Source organism: Protopterus annectens, chromosome 4.part0, assembly GCF_019279795.1.
Source record: "Protopterus annectens isolate FY-2018-M chromosome 4.part0, PAN1.0, whole genome shotgun sequence".
NCBI classification, from domain to species: Eukaryota; Metazoa; Chordata; order Ceratodontiformes; family Protopteridae; genus Protopterus; species Protopterus annectens.
The window spans coordinates 1,492,012,316-1,492,032,876 of record NC_056733.1 but is presented as its reverse complement, the minus strand read 5'-3'; the positions used below and the strand labels follow the sequence as shown (position 1 = coordinate 1,492,032,876).

The window sequence follows — 20,561 nt, the reverse complement described above, 5'->3', positions numbered from 1 at the left end:
TATATAGACCAAAAGAGGGGGCTCTTCCACTTGAAATTGTAGAAAGCTGCTTGTTACAAGTGCAGTACCAAGTTTTCATTAACAAATGCCAGTGCTGCATTCCCACATCATCATTACCTGATGATCATTAACTCTGAGTCACAGCTTCAAGAGCAAGGAAATGAAAAACCTTTACCTTGAAGACCAAAGAAAAATTAAAAAACAAACTCTTCCATTCTGAGACTGTAGCAAGCTGCTTGATACAAATGTAACAAGCAGCTTACTACAGTTAAACTTCAACACACTAACCCTTTCCTGTAAAATGTCCCTGATTTTGCCTCATATTTTTATTCTATTCCTCATAGATTTTTCTGATTTAACGATTAATTACTGTGAATTTCAGTTAGTCAATAATGCCATACTTCATAGTTTCAAACTTCATACTATTCAGAAAATGCAAGTTGATACATAACTTGTTATTTTATTAAACTTTTAAACAAACTATAATATTTTTTAAAAAATTCTCTGATTTTGGACATTTACTCCCCCATTATTTTGATTTTTCCTTTGTCCAAAATTCTTCAGCAATACCACAAATGCAGTAATGGCATTCATAAATGAGTCACAATGGCATGCAGTGCCACAGGTGAATAAGAGAGTCCATAAAATGGTAAATATTCAGCTACAGAATGTTCTTCTGAGAATGTTGCTTAGCAGAGTAAATGTGCCTTTCTCTCCAAAAAACAAATAGTGAATTAAACCAGACAGGAGACCTTTGCAGACAAGGGGAAACAGAGCAACAGAACAGCAATAAGCCAGGTTGTCAACATCCCACAAACAGTATGTCTGTTGCAGAGTTCCTAACTGAGTGTAGAAATAAAATAAACATACATGCTAAGTATCTGCACTAGAGTTTTTTGAGAGAATATAAAGCTGATAAACCCATATACCTAGTATCAGAGCTAGAGTTTTTAACTGAAGGCAAAGCTCAAAACAATATTGAAAAAACAGAGTTTTTAATTGGATGTAGAGCTCCAGTATCTAAAACAGAGTGTGAAAGTGAATGAACATTTGAACTCATGCTCGGTGTCTGGCATGGAATGCATTGGTAGGAGAATAAATCATATATCTAACTACAAAGTGGTTTAGACTGAATGCTTAACTCTAGAGAACTAACAAACCATTCTGTCATTGAAACATGAGTCAGTGGCATTCCATGATGCCTAAAGAAACCGAGAAGCCATAATCTCAAGTCAAGGCTTCTAAAGAGACTTTTAAGCCAGCTACTCAGAGACAATCAGATCTCGAGATTAAAGCAAAGATCCACCTAAAGAGCAATATTTTGCCCGATGGAAGGGGAAAATTCCCAGCTGATGGTACCCCATGGTTAACAGTATTTCACAGAATGAGCAAAATATGCTAGCACAGCTTATGCAACAGAAAAAAAAAAGCTGTTGCTAAGCAAGCACCATTTCTCAGTGAAGTACCTAAACAGTCCATCTTATGAAACAAGAGAAAAAATTGCAGTCAAGCAGGCACCATCTCTCTGTTAAGCACATCATTGGCTCAGTTCTGTTACATTGCTGGGACCTACAGAATCAAAAATGCTAGAATAAAAAGGGTCTTTCTGGCATCTCTACCAAAAAGCAGTGGCATCGCACCTGATGAAACAGTAAAATCCACATTGAGGAAATACCAAATAAAAACAGTTCATCTGAAACACAACTCCACATCTGTGGGATGCTTGACCTTATGAGTCTCACTTGAAAGCAGGAGATATTTGGCAAAGAGGCTAAATGACATCTGGAATGGACCCTTCCTGATGAGTAAGACTACTTGACTACCTGCAGGCAAGCTAAGAGGTATACAGCAAGGGAATAAAGTAGATCAAACCAAAGGTAACCAACTGAAAAGACTACAAAGGTACTCAGGATGAAAACTGGATTCTGAGATGACTTTAGAGAAGAAGATATCAGCTAAGGATTGAGCTGGAAACTGAAGATAAGAAGGACTGACAGATGACTCTAAATGTCTTTGTGCCAACTGTAAGTTGGAGATATTGTGTTGTCCTGAACTACATTTATGTTAAAGCCAAGAAATGCTAAACTTTGAGTTAAACGTTAGGCTAACTCTACAAACTAAATTTCAGATCTTTATTTTTTTACTTGCTATAAACAATCATCTGTGATAAAGCTAACTTTCCAGCTGTGTGTGTAGCGACTTTATTACACAGACTTATTTGTGCATTTGTATTTGTGTGTGTGTGTGTGTGTGTGTGTGTGTGTGTGTGTGTGTGTGTGTGTGTGTGTGTGTGTGTGTGTGTGTGTCTCAGTATGTGTGTGATATCTCCCTGATTTCTCTTTTTCTGCTTTCCATTTCCAGGTATAGACAAGATCTTGATGGTCACTCTTTCTCAGGTAATTCCCTTCCTGTTATTGCCCATTTCCTACAAACCATTGGAAAGCATCCTGACTTCACACTTCCCTGCCTCTTTTTCTGATATCTCTTTCTTCTCACTGCTGCACTATCCATTCACCTGTTTGGTTAATTATTGCCTTCACTGCCTCACCTGTACCACTAAGTGAAACTGTTTTTTGTCTGTATATCACTTCTGTTAATATCCATCTACTGCCCTGTAGTGTGACTAAATCTCCTGTTATATCACTACTCTTGTTATGGTTACACACCTCATTTCCTCCTTTATTGCTGTCTACTTTATGGTTGGCCACAGTGGTGCAGTGATTAGCGTTGCCGCCTCACAGCAAGAGGTTCTCCGGTTCGATCCTCGGCTGGGGTGCCTTCTGTGTGGAGTCTGCATGTCCTCCCTGTGGTCAGGTGGGTTTCCTCTGGTTGCTCCGGTTTCCTCCCACATCCCAAAGACATGCTGTAGGTGGATTGGACACTCTAAATTGGCCCTAGGCATTTGTGTGTGTGTGTGTGTGTGTGTGTGTGTGTGTGTGTGTGTGTGTGTGTGTGTGTGTGTGTGCCTTCTGTGGAAGGTTGGGCGACGGGCTGGCAACTCGACACCATAAAACTCCACTGCCAATCATGAGCGGACAGGTGATTTGCTGTGGCGACCTCTAACAGGGAAAAGAAGAAGACTGCTGTCTGCTTTATGTAATATGTACGCCAATGCTGAGTAAAAAAAAGTTAGTCCATTATTAAACAAATTCCTATTAAGTCATCATTCCTGTTTGTTATACCCATCTGTTCTGAAGTGTGTGCAGTGATCTCAGCTGGACAATATCATGAGGAAAACCTAATAAAAAATAAACAGCTGTCTCATGATTCACCAATCTGCATGTAAAGTAAGTGTCTCTCCAATTTATAATAAACAAAAAATAAAAGTTAAAGGTAACAGAAAATATGAAGAAATTACCTGAACTGGTTTTCCTGAGGTTGTGTACATCTCTTTAACACTGAGATTCTGCTTCTGTGCTTGTACAGGAAGAATATACTAGCAACAGTTATAGAAGCCACAAAAAGGACTGCAATAGTAATTCCAACAGCAGCTGAAGAGATACCTTAAAAGCAGAAAATAATTAAAAGCTACAGCACACTATAAAACAACAGTTAGAAACTTTATAGAACTGATTCATTTGTGAGGTAGCAGGGTAGTGTGAATAACAATCAAAGACTAGCCTACTGGCTCAATTCTGTAATACCAGCAGTCATAATCAATGACTTTTCTCATTTTAGAGAGCATTTTACAGCCAGTGATGCTGTTGTCATGGCTTCTCTAGTAGGCAGTGGCTTTGGTGTTTGATTTATTAAGTCAAGGGGTACATTATATATTCTGCCACTACCCCCAAAAAATCCAGGATAATTTGGCATTTTAAGTCACCCCCCCCCCCAAAAAAAAAAACATCATATTTTGCTATTTTTTTCTATTTTCTAATACCTTTTACTGATGTTGTGGATATCAGCAAATCATACCTTAAGCAATTGGTCATTGAGGGAAGAGTTATACACTCTAAATGGAAAGAACTTGTAGTTTGTTATTCTTATAAATTATAAATAACTGGTGCTGGAAGAGAGAAGAGAAATTAATTTTTTTTGAAGTTTGACCTCCTGCTGATGACGAGTGGCCTCACTCATAAGTCTTACCAGTCACTCTGTTCTATTCCCAAGGGATATCATGCCTGAGACTCAACTCAAGTAGAAATTTATACTCCTTTAGGACTATTAAGGCCTGGGATGGTGCCCTGATTGTAACGTGGCATTTCAGGCTTGATTAGCAAATCTGACCACTAAGGGGTTAGATGATGGGAGGATTGGCTCCAGCTCATCTGTCCTGGAGAGAGGAGCAGGGCTTCCAGCCAAAGACTAATAGTTCTTGATAAAGACCAAGAGCTTTAGTCTAGTGACAAATGTATATACAGTGCACATTTGCTATTGCTCTGGACATGGGTAGGACATACAAAAAAAGTACTCTGCAGCTGTGAGGTTAGAACTGTACCAAGATGTACTGATCTCCTCTATGCCCACTTCTCTGATTGCATGCAGTGATCTTTCTCTGTTTGGTGGGATTTGATATCTGATGGCAAACCAGACAGGCGCCAAAAGATTGGAGGACATGCTGGAGGAGCAGCTCCAAACTCAGGTGGGGATACACACCTGTAATGGGAACCAAAAAGGAAAAAAGACTTGAATGCACAGATAAGTGATTATACAGGTCAAAGTCCCTTTGTCCTAATTCATCCTTTTGGGCAAAAACAGTAAGTTATTATCTTTCTTGCATGATTTTGCCAATTTCTGTGCATCAGAGACAACATCTTAGCAGGTATGAATACTAGATATAAGTGCTCATAGTGCTAGTTGTTTTAAGAACTCTCCAATACTTCTCTGAGTTTTTGGAGTTGCATTGTGGCTTGACATGAATTATTAACTCCTAAGTATACGTCTGTAATACCCCCCTAATTTAGACCCACAGAACTCTCTTAATAGTTCCTTCTTGCCTTGTTCATTATCAGAGTAATGTTCGGTAATAATGATTTACACTACTCACTCTCACAGTAATTAGTCATGTTATTTATGTGTTAACCAGGTAACCTCATATGCAACATTTCATTTTTTATGCTATGACCAGGGGTACAATATCTGGTTAATTGGATTGCTCAGTCACACAACTTTCAGGCAGAGATTGTGGAACTCATACCTTGTTTTACAGGCTGAAGCTTATTACAAGCTTGAGTATTAAACTGTCATCCCCGCTTTTCCTATGATTGTTGAGTCTACCATCAGACTCATGTCACCACTAACATACATGGTCGTCTTCCTCTGTGGTCAAAATAATTATCTGGGAAGTCAGTCCTATAGAAAGACCAAGCAAGTTAGCAGGTTTATATCATTTGAAAGGTGTATTATGATGTCTTGCCTTAGCTCTTTCTCTTCAGTGTGATTTTCTCAGACCTGAGCTGTTATTCCCTTCTTGGTAATGAAAAAGATTTATTTTAATACATGAAGTTTTATGTCTTTTAACAAGTCATTCTGCCTGTTTTTCTATTTCACTCACTTTACACCTTTGTAAATTAACAGGCATAAAGAATGCACAAAGGATTCTTACACTGAAATTCCATTTAACATAGTTTATATAAACTGTCCTGTCACTTGTTCAGAGGTTCATAAGTGTGTACTAGGCTAATGGCCCTGGAGTCTTTACAAGCCTAGCCCATAGGATTACTCTGGCATTGTGCCACCCGACCTTAGTTCCCAGTGCCTCTGTCTAGCAGAGCCACTGGAGTGATCCCTGGGGTGAATTTTCTATTTCCCATCCACTCATCAAGATTTCACTTGAAGAGGGCCAGTGATGTGCTATGTTTGACATGTATGGGAAGTCTATTCCATACCATGGGCAATTTTTTATTATACATATTTGCAATTTTTTTAGTATCCAGAAGTTTCATCTTCATAAGAAAATAAATGATATTGAAATATCTAGAATGTAGAGTAAGACATAAATAGAATAATTAATTATTTGTTTGCTTTTAGTTGTTAACCAGTTAGGTCCACTGGTTAGCAGACCCTTTATAGGCATAACCTGAGCTACAGGCAATACAACAAGTTTTACAATAAAACAAATGTAACAATGATCAGATAATACAAATATAACCATAGGGAAACATATAAACAATAAGCAAAGGCAGTGTAATGTAAAACACATCTACAGACTGAGAACAAATACACATGCTTCAAAGCTGGTTGCTAATGCCTGTATCTTTGATACAACTGCGCATTCTGTGACTTGCGACATCTGCACGTTTAGGGTACATTGCGTTCCTCACTTATTTTAACATTGTATTAATACTTATTGTGTTTATTTCAGATCTTTACTCAGAACTGCATATGCTGCACTATCATGGTGCCCTACGCTGATGTAATACTTTATGGTTTCAATTTCTTTCTATATTATATTATGCATTTTGTCTGATTGCTATGTGACTAACTTTATGTACTGCCATCACCTGTTCAAATATTATAAGCAGTTAATTTCAAACAGTTTTAATTAAAAATGACAGTTATATTGTTACAGTTATATTGTTGACCAGCTGTTGAGATGTTATAAGCTGTTAATTTCTTTTTGTACAATTATCATCAGTGTTAGTGAGGCAACAGGTAGCACATTTACCTTTGGTATAGAAAACTGAGGTTCTATTCCCACATCAGGTAGATGAATTGCTGACACTACAATACAACAATTCCTTTGGATGAGATATTAGACCAAGGTCCCATCTGCTTGAGGTGATAGTAGCTCAGTTAGATGTAAAAGATCCCATGCCACCTACCGAAAAGAGAAAGGGAAGTTCCCTGATACCTGGCTAAATTTCTCCTAGTAATATACATACCACCACGAGTCTCCTTTGAAAAGAGATCACTAGTGTATTGGGATTAACTTGGTCAGCAAAGGAGAAATAACAATGTTTATCTATTTTGTCTGATTGCTACATGATAATTTATGTGTACTTTAACATATTTTGTACATATGTTGCTTGTCAGCTGGCCTAAGAGGTGACCAAAAGGAGTATTGCAAGTAGGATAACCTCTTTACAGTTTATTTTAAATTCACCAATACATGAGCGCTTTCATTTCCAAAATGAGACTTCATCAGATAAAACATTACCAGTGCTACGCCTACTATTTAAAATGCCAAAATAACCTTAATTAACTAACCAATTAAAAATTTAAAGCAGCAATGTCAGCTGATTTAAAAAATGTAGTATTATTTTATACCATAAGGCCATTATACATAAGTGTGTATGATTTTTTTGATGAATGTGGGTTTGGATTGATTTCAAGGTTAATTAAGTATAACAAAACACTGTTGAACAGTTTGTTAGTCGATCTAAACAAACTGAATGATGATATTCTCAAAGACTTGTTGTTTGATGAATATAAATATTTGTATAACAGGGTTTTGAAAAAACAGATGACAGGATCAAAAAGGTTTTTGCTAGGAAGCAGAAAAAGTTTATGAGGGACAAAGAACAATACAGTAAAGGTAAAATGTATCCTGGACCTTTGAACAATTTTAAAAACAGAAACAAAAACCAGGAATTGGTTCACCCTAAGCAATTTGATTTAGCTGAAACTAATCAAATACAAAGAACTGACTTCCATGGTAGAAATAACCATGGTGGAGGTGTGTCTAACAGAGTTTTAGATGAACTTGATTCCTTCTCTGAACCACATGAACATTTGTTAGGCCCAAGGAGTTCAGAACGCCTGGCAAACAAAACCAGACTTCCATCCGACCCGGGTTATTTTTCACTTTACATGGGAACAATTTTGGATGGAAAAATGTGGGGAAGAAGGGCAGATAAATATTATTCAACATGCTGATGGTATAGTTTCTGAATATAAAGGTTTTAAAATATTTAATTATACATCTATTGTTTTGGGAAAGAACCATTTTGATTTATTTTCAAAGGGTTTCAAGTTTGTCAAATCAGAGTATGGTGATTTGGCACTCATTTTAGTAGACTTTAAACTATATCTGTGAAAATTAAACCTTGGTTTGATACATAAAAAAACCTTGGGAGACCATTCTTTTACCAACAGGGGTTTAGTAAGGTATAGTACATACAACCCACCCCTGCATCCAGCTCTTATTACATTTGAGAACATTGTTACAAATGAAATGTATGACACCTATAAAAAGAACAGAAGTAAAACGGAACAACATAATTTGAGTAAGGAAGAAGAAAAGTTGCTTTTTGAGTTAAAAACACAGAAAGATATTAGAATTATGAAACGGGATAAGGGGGGTGGTGTTGTATTATTTGATAATGAAGAATACAACAATGCCTTAACTAATATTCTGCTGGATTCAAACACATATACTTCAGTCTCATACAATGGGATAAGATTGCATATAGAAAAATTGATTCTCTTTTAGAAGAATATCTTTTAGAAAATAGAGTTGGCAAACTTACATACAATTTTCTGAGACAAACACACCCTATTATCCCTCAGTTTTTTGGGGTACCTAAGGTTCTTAAGTCTACTATATCTGAGCCCCCATTTAGACCAGTTGTATCAGCCAGTAATTCTAAAACACACCCCTAGCAGTGTATGTAGACAGCCTGACTAAAAATATAGTAACCAAGATGGAACATTTAATTAAAGATTCTTGGGAATTCCTCAGTAAATTAAACAAAGAATTATGGTCAGAAAATTGTTTATTTCTGACAATTGATGTCAAGGATTTATTTACCTGTATACCACGTGTTGAGGGACAGGAATTTTTTGAGGACAGTATCCACAAACATCTGGATTTACCTTACGATCAGAAGTTATTAATTCTGGAATTAATGGAAATTGTTTTGGATAATAACTATATAGGCTTCTAGGGGGAATATTACCAACAAACCAGCGGTGTAGCCATGGGGGCAGCTTGTGCCTCCATTTTTGCGAATTTAGTGATGCTAGAATGGGAGGAAAGATTTGTGTTAAATAGTATTTACAGGAAACAAATTAAGTGCTATCTGAGATTTTTGGATGACATTTTTGTGATCTGGGATGGTACTGAGGAAAACATAAACATTTTTATTGACTATTTGAACAATACTACCAATTTTCTATCCTTCACATATACTGCTGATGATCACAGTATTAATTACCTGGATATCACTATTTGTAAGACACCGCTAGGTTTTAAGTCCAGAATTTTTCGTAAGGCTACATGGTGTAATAGTTACTTGCACCATGATAGTTCCCACCCTTTCCATCAAAAAAATAGTTTGATTAAGGGACAGGCTGTCAGGCAAGCCAGGATGACTTCCGATTTCTCTGATTTACTTGAAGAATTTATTTTTCTAGGTAAAAGGTTTATTGAGAGAGGATATCCTAGGGGATTGGTTGGTAAAACAATGGAGGAAGTCTATAATGGATGGGGGACCAAATACAAAGCTTTATTACGTCAACCCTTTAACAATGTGGTAGAATCTGATAAAACAACAACAAAAAATTATCTGGGGGCTTGTGTTACTGAATTTAACACATTTTCTGAATATTTTACACAGATAGTAGAAGCAAATTGGTGTATATTAAAAACAAACAAGGAATTATATGAAGTGGTAGGAAACCGACCTCATTTCATTTATAGGACAGGAACTAGTCTTAAAAGACTGTTTGAAAGAGTTGATTATAAGGAGAACAGTAAAAAGGCAACTAGCTCTTGTGGTAGATGTGGACAATGTTCTCACATCTACAAGGAAGAGTCTATAAAACTAATCAATGGCTTGGCCAGTGTCATTAAATTTTGCAAAGGAAATTGTTATAGCAAAATGTTGGTATACATGGCCATCTGTACACACTGTTCATCATTTTACATTGGGAAAACCGAAAGGGCACTAAAAGATAGAATATATGAACATCTTAATGACATTAGGATTAGGAAAGATACTAGTGCCCTATACAAACATTCGGTTTCCTGTGTATCTTCTAGTAGTTTTAAATTTGGAATTATTGATTTGGTTAAAAATAACCATGGGGGGGGGGGTGATATAAAAAATGTATTATTGAATAGGGAATTAAGATGGCAGTTGAGACTTAAGGCCAATTACCCCCCAGGCCTTAATGAATACATCAGCATTAAAGCTACACTTATTGAAAAGGCAGCTAAGGTTTGAACTTTTGGGTATGACATGACATTTAATTTTTTCAGATGTGATTATGGAAATATTTCATAATAGATTTAATGTATATGTATTTAGTTTTTCTTAGTTTTATATGAATGTAAGGAAGCATCTTATTTATCCCTTGGTTTTTACACACTTATGTACAATGGCCTTATGGTATAAAATAATACTACATTTTTAAAATCAGCTGACATTCCTGCTTTAAATTTTTAATTGGTTAGTTAATTAAGGTTATTTTGGCATTTTAAATAGTATGCGTAGCACTGGTAATGTTTTATCTGATGAAGTCTCATTTTGGAGATGAAAGCGCTCATGTATTGGTGGATTTAAAATAAACTGTAAAGAGGTTATCCTACTTGCAGTCTAGACTCGCCTTGTTTTTATTTGGTTGTTTTGTGACTATTTTTGATTCAAAAGGAGTATTGCACCAGCCAGGTAACCAAACTTAAATAAATAAATACATAAAACACAGTCAAGATATTTACAAACATAGATTGATGTGAAGATCGATGGGGTGTGTTGTCAGATCTCTGAAAATGTAAAAAAAAAATCTGTTAATGCAAACTGTGCAAAAGCATTATTAAACCATAAGGGATACAAATACAGCAGTGAAAGCCATTGAGAGTCTACTAAGCATTTCCATTTCAGTCTCTCCCATTCAATCTTTCAAGTAACACAGTCCAAAAATTGTATGAACGTGTAGTTTTGTTGTGCTTTCACCTACTTCTTGGATACAGAAATCTTCTCCTACATATTTTTCCTCACAGTGTCAGCATATTAAGTGTGACATTATTAAGATGCCAGAACCTTTGGTGCATAGAAGATCTGGGTATTGTATTCACTTTTGTGCAGGACAGGGCCTTTTGGAATAATTTTATCTTTCACAGATGTCTTCATATAGTCCAATACAGAGACACAGGCATGATTAATGATATTTTAAGCAATAAAAATATATCAAGGTGTATTTACGGTGATCTAATACTAGGTTGACACAAAAAACACTAAAACACTGATAAGAAACACCTAACATAAAATATCAACATTAAAACAGGTATGCTCTAAGATATAACCCTGAAGCATGCAAATCAAAAATCAGCATTTTTTTGCAGGTTGGCAAGCTCTCCCATGTTGGGCTGTGCCCTCCCACATACCTCTGCTACTTATATACACCAACTCCAAGACTGAAGAATAGTAGAGAAGGAGCATATTCACTTCTCTGATACAAGGTGCAATTAGTTTTCAATATATTCAGTTAGATTTTTCTTTTTTTTATGTCAGTGTTTTGTAAATCATTCTAGAGTGAGTTGATCAACTTACACAGATCTATACACCTATACATATATAGGCAATTTAAAATATTTTCCCTGCTTATTGTTTGAAAGGTGGTATAGGAGATGTAATTGTTGGAGGTTGCATTTTATAATGTATTTACTATGTAAATACATTATAAAATACATTATAATGTATTTAATATGTAAATACTAATCACAATAGTAGCCTGGTTTCCATAAGACAGACCAGCATATAAACTTCATAGTTGTTGTGAAGTCGGTGTACCTCAAGGCAGCTACTACTAGTAACTGCTACTGCTGCAGACTTCTAGGACTGCTGATTTTCTGCTCACTAACCTCCACAAAAAAAAAACAAAAAAAAAACAGACTGACGCAGAAAAGTCAAGTATAACGTCTTTTCCTCTTCAGTTCTTTTCTTTTTTTAAAGTGAAGGTTAATTAGCAGATAGTGAGATTAAAATTTTAGTTACGGCATTTTAATTTCATGATTTGAGTAAGTACAATTGTTTTTCTCCGAGCTTTCCATATAGCTCCATAGTGGAAAGGAAGGAAGCCATGACTCCGCCTCAGGTGACTTGGGTTCAGCTAGCAAGCCCAGCATTTGAGAAGCCATCTTGGGGGATAGTAAAGACAGTGGTATTTTAATGAATTGTCTTTCTAAATGGGAAGGGGAGTGATCAAAAGTAGGGATAAGTAGGGATGGCAGTCCTGGTGGTGATACTGGGATAGGCATCCCACGTTTACAGAATTCTGAGGAATGCAGTGAGAGACATTCTCAGCCATGATGACCATACAATATTACATGTCATGAGTTGGGGTAGAGAAATGAGAAGGACATGTAAATACAAATTGCTATGACAATGGAGATGATGTTGCACATGGAAGCTTCAGTCTCCTCCTATGAAGCCAGGGGGTTACAGATAAGGTTTGGAAGGGTCAGAAGTGACTCCCAGCACTCAAGATAAACAAAAGGTACCAGTGGCAGCTGGCAATCTGTTTCATAGGAGTGACATTTCTTTTTGTCAAAATAAAGCTAAATTCCCTGCTTCAGAGTATCAAGTTTCCAAATGGCAGTTAGTACATTTGGAGTCTGTTTCATTGTATTTTTTTGTCATTTGTTTACCAGGAAAGTCTGACTCAGCAGTACCCTTTTTCAGCAGTGGCCTGGAGAAAAAAGCTATATAGTTATATAGACATCATGGATATCATTTGCAATGTTTCATGATTTATAGTCAGTTTCATTCATAGCAATGGTTCCATTACTCAGACATCCCTGACATCAGTTACATAATTTTCAAAACATTTTGATTAAAAATAACAGTTATGTGGGTTTTATATGAATATTTTTTTAATACAAGTAGTGCAATATCATCAGTATGCTTAGGCTGTCAAGTTTTACCTAAGAATATTTGTTACTATAATGATATGGTCAAAATCTGGGGCATAGGAAGATAAAATAAAGAGTTAGATCAGCCCAATGAAAGGAGGAGACACAAAAAAGATAAAGCAGATGAAATGATGAATGAATGTGTAGATGAGATAATAGTACATTAACATTTGTGCAGCAGAGAGCTATGGCACAAATTAATTTACCTATATTAGTATCAGTTTAACCAGGGGTGATGCAGGTACAGAGCCATTTAAATATCAGATGTTGCTGCAGTTGGCATTTAAACTCTGTCAGGGTGAAGACTCTTCTCAAGTGGAGTGGAATGGTATTCCAGTTATTAGAAATGCAGTGTGAATTACACTGAGTATCCTGCACTGTTGTTTGGTTTAGTTATGGAGTGTAATGATTTGTCAGTGGAGTGTAGAGGACTCTTAACAGTTTAAGGATGAATGACAGTCTGAAGAGTTGGGAATGTTTCAGGGTTGTAAAGTAGTTTGGAGGTTGCAATTAATAGTGAGTACAATAGAAAAGTATTTAGTATGAGACAATTTAATTGTTTTAGAGAGAGGCAGTGATGTGATATATATTGTTGGAGTTGGTTGTAAATTTGGCTACTTCATTGTAGCATTGTTCTCGTTTGGCTGATTGAGAAGAGTCGAGACTGGTTAAGATAAGAGAAGCATATAATAGGGTGGGGAGTAGAAAAAAGGTGGCTATATTTATCTAGCAGATTCAGCAAGATAATGTTTTACTTTATAGAGGCAGTCCATCTTTTAAAAACATTCACTAAGGATCTAGTGAAATGCAAGGCCATACAGTGACTTCTGTATTGTTACACTGAGATAAGAGCAGCAGTCTCCCTGTAATGCATTTTCATGACAACATTTTTTTTTATTATAAACTGACTTAAGTATGTTTTTTTATATTTATTTGTTTATTTGAAGTGATAAATATAAGATTTTGCTTGTGGCTATGCATTAGTAGTAAGTCAGTTCTCGATCATATGTCATCCATTGATATATAAAATATTAAGTTATTCCTGTTTCTTGCCATGCATTTGAATTGCATATATTAAGACCAAACATTTAAACAAAAGGATGCAGCTTGAAATACTGTAGTTGAATTCTGCAGAACATTGTAGAAGTTAACAATACAGAAGTATAATCCGAAGGCGCTAACTGACAGCACTGCTTATACTATGTAATTAGGAGCTGCAAAAAATAGTTTTCTATAGTCTATGATAATTTGCATTTGATTCCAAATTCATTTACTTGTATACATATTACTCTACGCAAACTAAGTGAGGCAATTAACCAAAGCAAATCTTGTGAGATTTGTAAACACATACATGTTAAATAGTGAATATTACTTAATTAAATGTTGAAAAAAAAGTAATAGCAGGAAAAAGAGAAGTATTTTATATAGAATCGTCTGCTTGAACTGTGGAATGTGTTATTTATTATTTATTTATTGCTTTTTGTTTACCGGGGTGGTCGGACTTGGCCATCAGGTCCATTTTCAGTGGAAGTCCATGGAGAAAAGCTTCATTAAAATTACAAAAATTACAAAAAAATTTAGAGAGACAAAAAAAGGAATTTCAATTTCTTCACTGTAGAAATGACGCTTTAGTATCATGCAAAGGATAATTCAATCAAGGCAGAGGCCAATATAATTTGATTTCTGTAGGAGTGTTATATAATAATAAACAGGATGTATTTACATATACACCAATATGCAAATTTCATTTACATAGGAGTAATGAAAAGCAGTGTATAGTTTTAAATGTAGATAGGATTTATTTACATTATTTACAGGATATCATAGGAGGGCGGCCACGGTGGTGCAGTGGTTAGTATTGCCATCTCACAGCAAGAGGTTCCCCGGTTTGATCCTCGGCTGGGGTGCCTTCTGTGCGGAGTCTGCATGTCCTCCCTGTGGTCGAGTGGGTTTCCTCCGGGTGCTCCGGTTTCCTCCCTCATCCCAAAGACATGCTGTAGGTGGATTAGACACACTAAATTGGCCCTAGGCACGAGTGCGTGCATGTGTGTGTCTTCTGTGGAAGGTTGGGCACTGGGCTGGCAACTCAACACCGTAAAACTTCACTGCCAATCATGAGCGGACGGTGATCCACTGTGGCGACCCCTAACCGGGAAAAGCCGAAAGAAGAAGACAGGATATCATAGGAGAGCTGGGGTTGATTATAGTCTAGCGATCTGAGAGAGAAAGTTAGTCAGGGTGCAAACAAGAACAGAGCCAGGAGGAGTTTAGGTGCTCAAAGCTAGATGCACACTGTCCTGTTTAAGTGGGATAGTCAGGGAGTTCTACTGTTTGGTGACATAGGATGACTATAGTCAGTCTTTAGCTGTATTACTGTATATGGAAGTTATTAGTAGGGGTCTGTGATATAGGGAAATATTGCCAGCCCAGTTATTTGGAATTTTGTAAATAATTCTGTAATTTGTGAATAATTATATGATTTATACAAAACTGTATATTATGTACTGAGCTAAAAAGCAACCATAGCATGCCCTGCTGACGTAGAACAGAAATGCATATAAACTATATACCTGTGCAAATGTATGTTTTAACAGTAGAAACTAGAACATAAAAGGGTTAATTTGCAAAACCTAAAAATAGTTGAGGTTAAGTTACTTTATAGCTGGGTCATAAACAAAAGAAGTTATCTCTCAGTTTCAGTGTAGCAGACACAATGTCTAGAGCTAGAATACTTTTGTATTGTCTTGGAGAGAAGTAATTACTAGGTTTGAGATGCAGAGGTGTTTTATTGCTTTATGACTTCCTAGCAACTGCACAGTTCTGAGAAAAACATCTGAGAGATATGTATTTTTCACACAGAGATGTTAAATTCTGTTAGTTTCTGTTTTAGCCTGGGAACTGAAGTCAGTTGACAAAAAGCGATGTCATCCAAGCTAACCCAGCAGTGATATTTGATATTAATTTAAGAACTCTCTCTCTCAGAGAGAGACTGGGCATTTTGTATTTTGTCTTGGACCTAGCAAGAACATCCATGCATCATCACCATCTGCACTTGCCTTGCTGTAAGTAAGATTTAGGGCATAGTATCTCTTTTACATGTAGATAAGAATATAATAAAGATTAGTTTAGATGTTTTCTGTATTTATTTGAGACTGCCCTGCAATGTTTTAAAACATTTCCTGTGATTTTGAACTCTGAAGTTACTGTGTTGATTTACTGAGTATTGTCTTGTTCTTTTATTATGTGTTATTAAATATATTTAAACCTATCTTTGTGGCTATTTGTGAGACATATTTAAGCTCTTAGTGTACTTGCATACGTATTTGGTGACACTGTACAGGCCAACCCTAAATAGCCTTACAAGTCTTCATCAGACTACCATTTGGATAATAACAACATTACATGGTAGGACTGGACACCTTTTGTTAAGAACCTTAAAAGTAGCTGGCAAGTAGTGGTTGCTGGCAGTGGAAGCTACCTTGTAGTCTGGGCAGAAGGGGACATAGCTAGTAAACATGAGCCAGCCTTTTCCAGGTGTGTGTGTGTGTGTGTGTGTGTGTGTGTGTGTGTGTGTGTGTTTGTATATAACTAAAACCTCAAAGAGAGTGTGTGTGTGTGTGTGTGTGTGTGTGTGTGTGTGTGTGTGTGTGTGTGTGTGTGTAAGTGTGAACTACCTGGGCAGAACAGGAAGCACTGGCTGGACAGAGAGGGTGCTGGAGGTTTTGGCTTGGCCACTCAGTTGAGATCTCAACCCTATAGCTGTGCCAGTGGGGAGTCTTATTGGGGATCTAGAGAAAAAGCGAGAAACCAGCCCCAGGCTGACTGTGATCTCTGTGTGCTCTTCAGAGAAATTGCACTTTACTGTGTGTGCACTTGTCATCCTCCCAGTGTGTATGTCCCCCACTGTTGCCAGTGGTGAGGATTGAGGCTCCTTGATTACTGGGCCAGTGCAGGGGCGTCACAGGGTTGATTACCTGAGTGAAGGCAACGAGGTGAGGAGTAGTTACTGAGAATGTTTTGTAGAGAAGGGCATGTGTGTGGTTTGTGTATTATTTTATGAGCAATTAGAAACTGAGTGAATGCAAGGTGATCTGGTAGTTCTAGCCATTTGATCTTCTTTAGTGTTAATCACTGTTGACTACAGTAGGGTGCATTAGCTGAAAATTTGGCTATACTATCAGCCTTTCATTTCACACCTAAGACTGGCAGTGTATTACTGAAGAAAACAGCTTTTATACAGAGCGTATGTCTGTGTGACCCTAGCTTGCTGACCATGTTTTTAACAAAGGAGGATCATTTTCTGCTTTCCTTTGCCGAGTGCATTTTTGGAGCTTAAGCTGTGGTCATGACAATGGGTTGCTCTAATTGCTATCTACAGATTATTGATTTTCTTCTCCCCATTGTAACGTCACGGGAGCTATATATGATTGCACATGCTGACAGCAAAGTCTCCGAATTAGAAGTGTTCTTCTTTAATAGTTGTCTGAAAGAAGAAAGGAGGAAGAAAACAGTTTTAAGGAGAATAAGGCTTTGAGAATGACCTCTTCCTACAAAACAGGTTAATCCAAGTTTTGACAACTTCAGTGCTCTAGCACAAATGAAAGTGAGACTCAGTAACCAACATGAAAGAGTTTATACATACCATCAGAAGGCACAGGTCCACTGTCAACACTGCCTCCATTTCCTGGAGTATTGCAGAAGGGTGGTGCCCAGCCAGGGTCACAGTGGCACTTTTTATTGTTATTGCAAATCTGAGGAAAAGGAAAGAAAGGAAATTCACTAAGTAACCTCACTGCTTTCCAAGGTGGCATCATTTTTCAGTTGTTCTTAGGGAGGGCAAATTCTCATTTCATGCACCAAGTTCCGTGAGCTTCCCTGTACCCTTTTGTATACAGAGCCATCCCCAATTTCTTGTTGTTTCTGTTGTTTAAGGACAACCATGCAAATAAATCCAAAAATCTTAGTGTACTGCGCAGTATACCAAACTCACAGTCTTGCTATTGCTGTTGCTTGGGGAGAAACATAGAAATAAATCCCAAAGTCTGCAAGTTAACACAGGGAACTAAAGCTCTTTGCTGCTAACAAGTTGTTTCTTATGTCCACAGTATACAGTATTATTTGTTTCCACCTTCATTTGTATGCTTTGTGATTCTGAGCAAGTTACTTAAGCAGATAGTGGTCTAGGATCACCCCCTGATAATGGGCAGTTGTGTCCAGTGGGCTTATGTAGTTAATAAATAGGAAAACAGAATAATAAAAATGTAATATAAAGCTACAAAGTAACCAGCAAACATGGTTCTGCTTTCAGACTAATTCAAGACCAGCTCTATGAATGGTGCCAAAACACATTTTCAAAGTCCATTTTTTTAATATATTTTTTATCCATTCCCCACCATATGGCCATCCCCTTTAGAGCTTCCCTTGGTAACAGGGTTGAAAGCCAAACTGTGACTAGTCAGTGTGGGACATGGGAGTGCTGAGGTGTAGCATCATCCTCGGCAACTGCTGGGGAAATCATGGCTAACAATGGTCCTCTAGGGGGTCAAAAAATGCACTTAAGCTCTGTAATGCAAAGGTTGACCCTCACAGCTGTTAGTGACTGCATGCATCCCCACTCAAAGTACACCTGCTTCTTTAAGGCCACATCCCTACAGCTCTGTCCCTGATACTATCCCGTGTCTGTCCAGCAGGTAACACTTAGAAGATAAGTCATCCTTCACTCCCTCACCTGGGATGGTGAGCCAGATTAAGTTTCTCAATCCAAACCCATTCCGGTCTGCTTTTCCAGCATGGACTTGCTATTCAAAGTCAGATCTGATAGAGTAATGTCAGGTCTCTATCCGTCTGCTATGGAATGGCCCTCAGTGACCATCTTCTATGGGGACTGTGAAGTTTTCTAAGCCCAGCATGCCATCTGTCCCCCTTTAAAGCATACTCCTACTCCTACTTGGAAGTCACTACAGCCTAGAAGCTTCTACCTTCTATACACAGACACATATACCTTCAGAGTCATTACAAATCCATAAAACAGTGGATGAAGAGCACAAGAAAGCTCAAAATACATAATGGAGCTGCTTTGTAATTGTTGAGGAGGAACACAGGAGGTACAAATAATCAAGGTTATTATAAAATCATGTAACGACGGAGGATCACTTATATATTCACTAAAGACCAGGTCTTCGATTCATTCTAAATGGTTTCTCAGTTATAACATATTTTATATAACAAGGCTGGCTTAGATCAGATTTGCAGACAGATAATTCTGTGATGTAGACAGAAATGTATGTATTTTCTGTAGCTAAAGCTTGACAGATTGCTTGCAGTTGCAAAGTACATGGATCTCTTTTGAATATATCAGAATATGGAAACTATCCTTAACTGAATTGTTGAATTCTTATGCATATTGATGCCCTTCTACATCACTGTTGCAGTATTTGATACAGAAGGGATGTCCTCCCCTGGGCAGCCCGTCACTCGGCCAGTATAAATAAGCTTAAAACAGATCTTGTTTGAACTGTATGTCACATTTATGCTCCCTGCACAGAATGTAGGGCATAAAAGGGACGTATGGACACAATTACCTAGAACTTCTTTTACCACCAGTTCTAAAGCTGTTTTGCCAGTTGGTTTGAACACTTTCTTGCTGTACTGAATATTTAGCAACACCGGATAAGTGGCCCGTTGGGGTTATTTCTATTTCTATTTTTTATTTTACTTCCTTGGTCTTGTATTTTTTGTCACTACCTAGAGTTCATGTCACCCAAGAGGGGAAAATGTCAGTGTGGGAGGCAAATTCTCCATAAGGATTGATACAATCAGTGTCTTTTTTGTTTGGATGCTTCCCATAACCACACCTGTTGTAGTATCTGTAAGGCATTTGTGCCTAAGACACTCAGAAGCCATTTGTCTTCCCTGGCCCTTTATTTTGAAAAACAGTGGCCTAGACAGTAAACCCAGAGTACCATGGCAGAATCATACCTCTCAATCATACTGAATTCCTGGGTATTTGCCAGTTTTGGGGGCAAAATAATAGGGTGCCACGAATTCCCAAGTGGTCCCTTCAAATCCTGATTTTATTTTTCTGTTTTATTTACAATTTTTAGTTAACGCTGATGTCATCATGCATCGCTGACATATCCCGCAACATCATCAATGGACGTGGGAGTGCATGATGACAATAGCATTATGAGTGTGCGGCAGTGCCTAACTGCCTCTCTGACGCAGAGACCTTAAAAAAACAGTTATTTATGGCTGCAGCCTGACCGCCGGCCGCCGCGTACAACTTGCAGCAAACTGGAAGTTTTATCTCACCTTGAGCTCAAGTATAAAGCTAACTATTGCATTTTGAATTGGGTTATTGATCATCTGCACACACGCTTATCTTCTCTCTTGAGCGACACCCCGGTCTCTTTAATCACAAGCATAACAATAAATCCGCTATTCATCTGCAACTATACAGAAATTCTGAGCTTCCTTTTCAGAATTATGAATAAGTATTTTCATTTGATGAGCTATAAAGAAGTAGCATTCTTAGAAGAATTAATGCTTAACTGTAATTGAACTTGTTATAATATTTAGTATAATTTCCTTTTGAGGTATAAAAAACTATCTGAAAATGATTTATGGAAGCTAAATAAATAGCTGTGTAGGAAGACTGCACTATTACTTATGGAAAGACTTCTGTCCTTCAGATAATGTTTTGATTAACATATACCAGACATTCTTAGTGTACTAAAACAGTGAGTAAAAAGGTCACACAGGAAAA

At 37.2% G+C, this 20,561-nt stretch overlaps 1 protein-coding gene across 1 annotated transcript in view; it reads right to left on the bottom strand.

The window, feature by feature from the left end:
• Positions 1-20,561, bottom strand: part of ADAM19 (ADAM metallopeptidase domain 19) — a 1,509,956-nt gene that overhangs the window by 146,016 nt on the left and 1,343,379 nt on the right. The window contains exons 18-19 of the mRNA XM_044069332.1: positions 17,439-17,547; positions 3,359-3,503 (exon numbers count right to left, since the gene is read on the bottom strand). Of these exons, the coding sequence (XP_043925267.1) occupies positions 3,359-3,503; positions 17,439-17,547 (254 nt within the window). The remainder of the gene's footprint in view (positions 1-3,358; positions 3,504-17,438; positions 17,548-20,561) is intronic.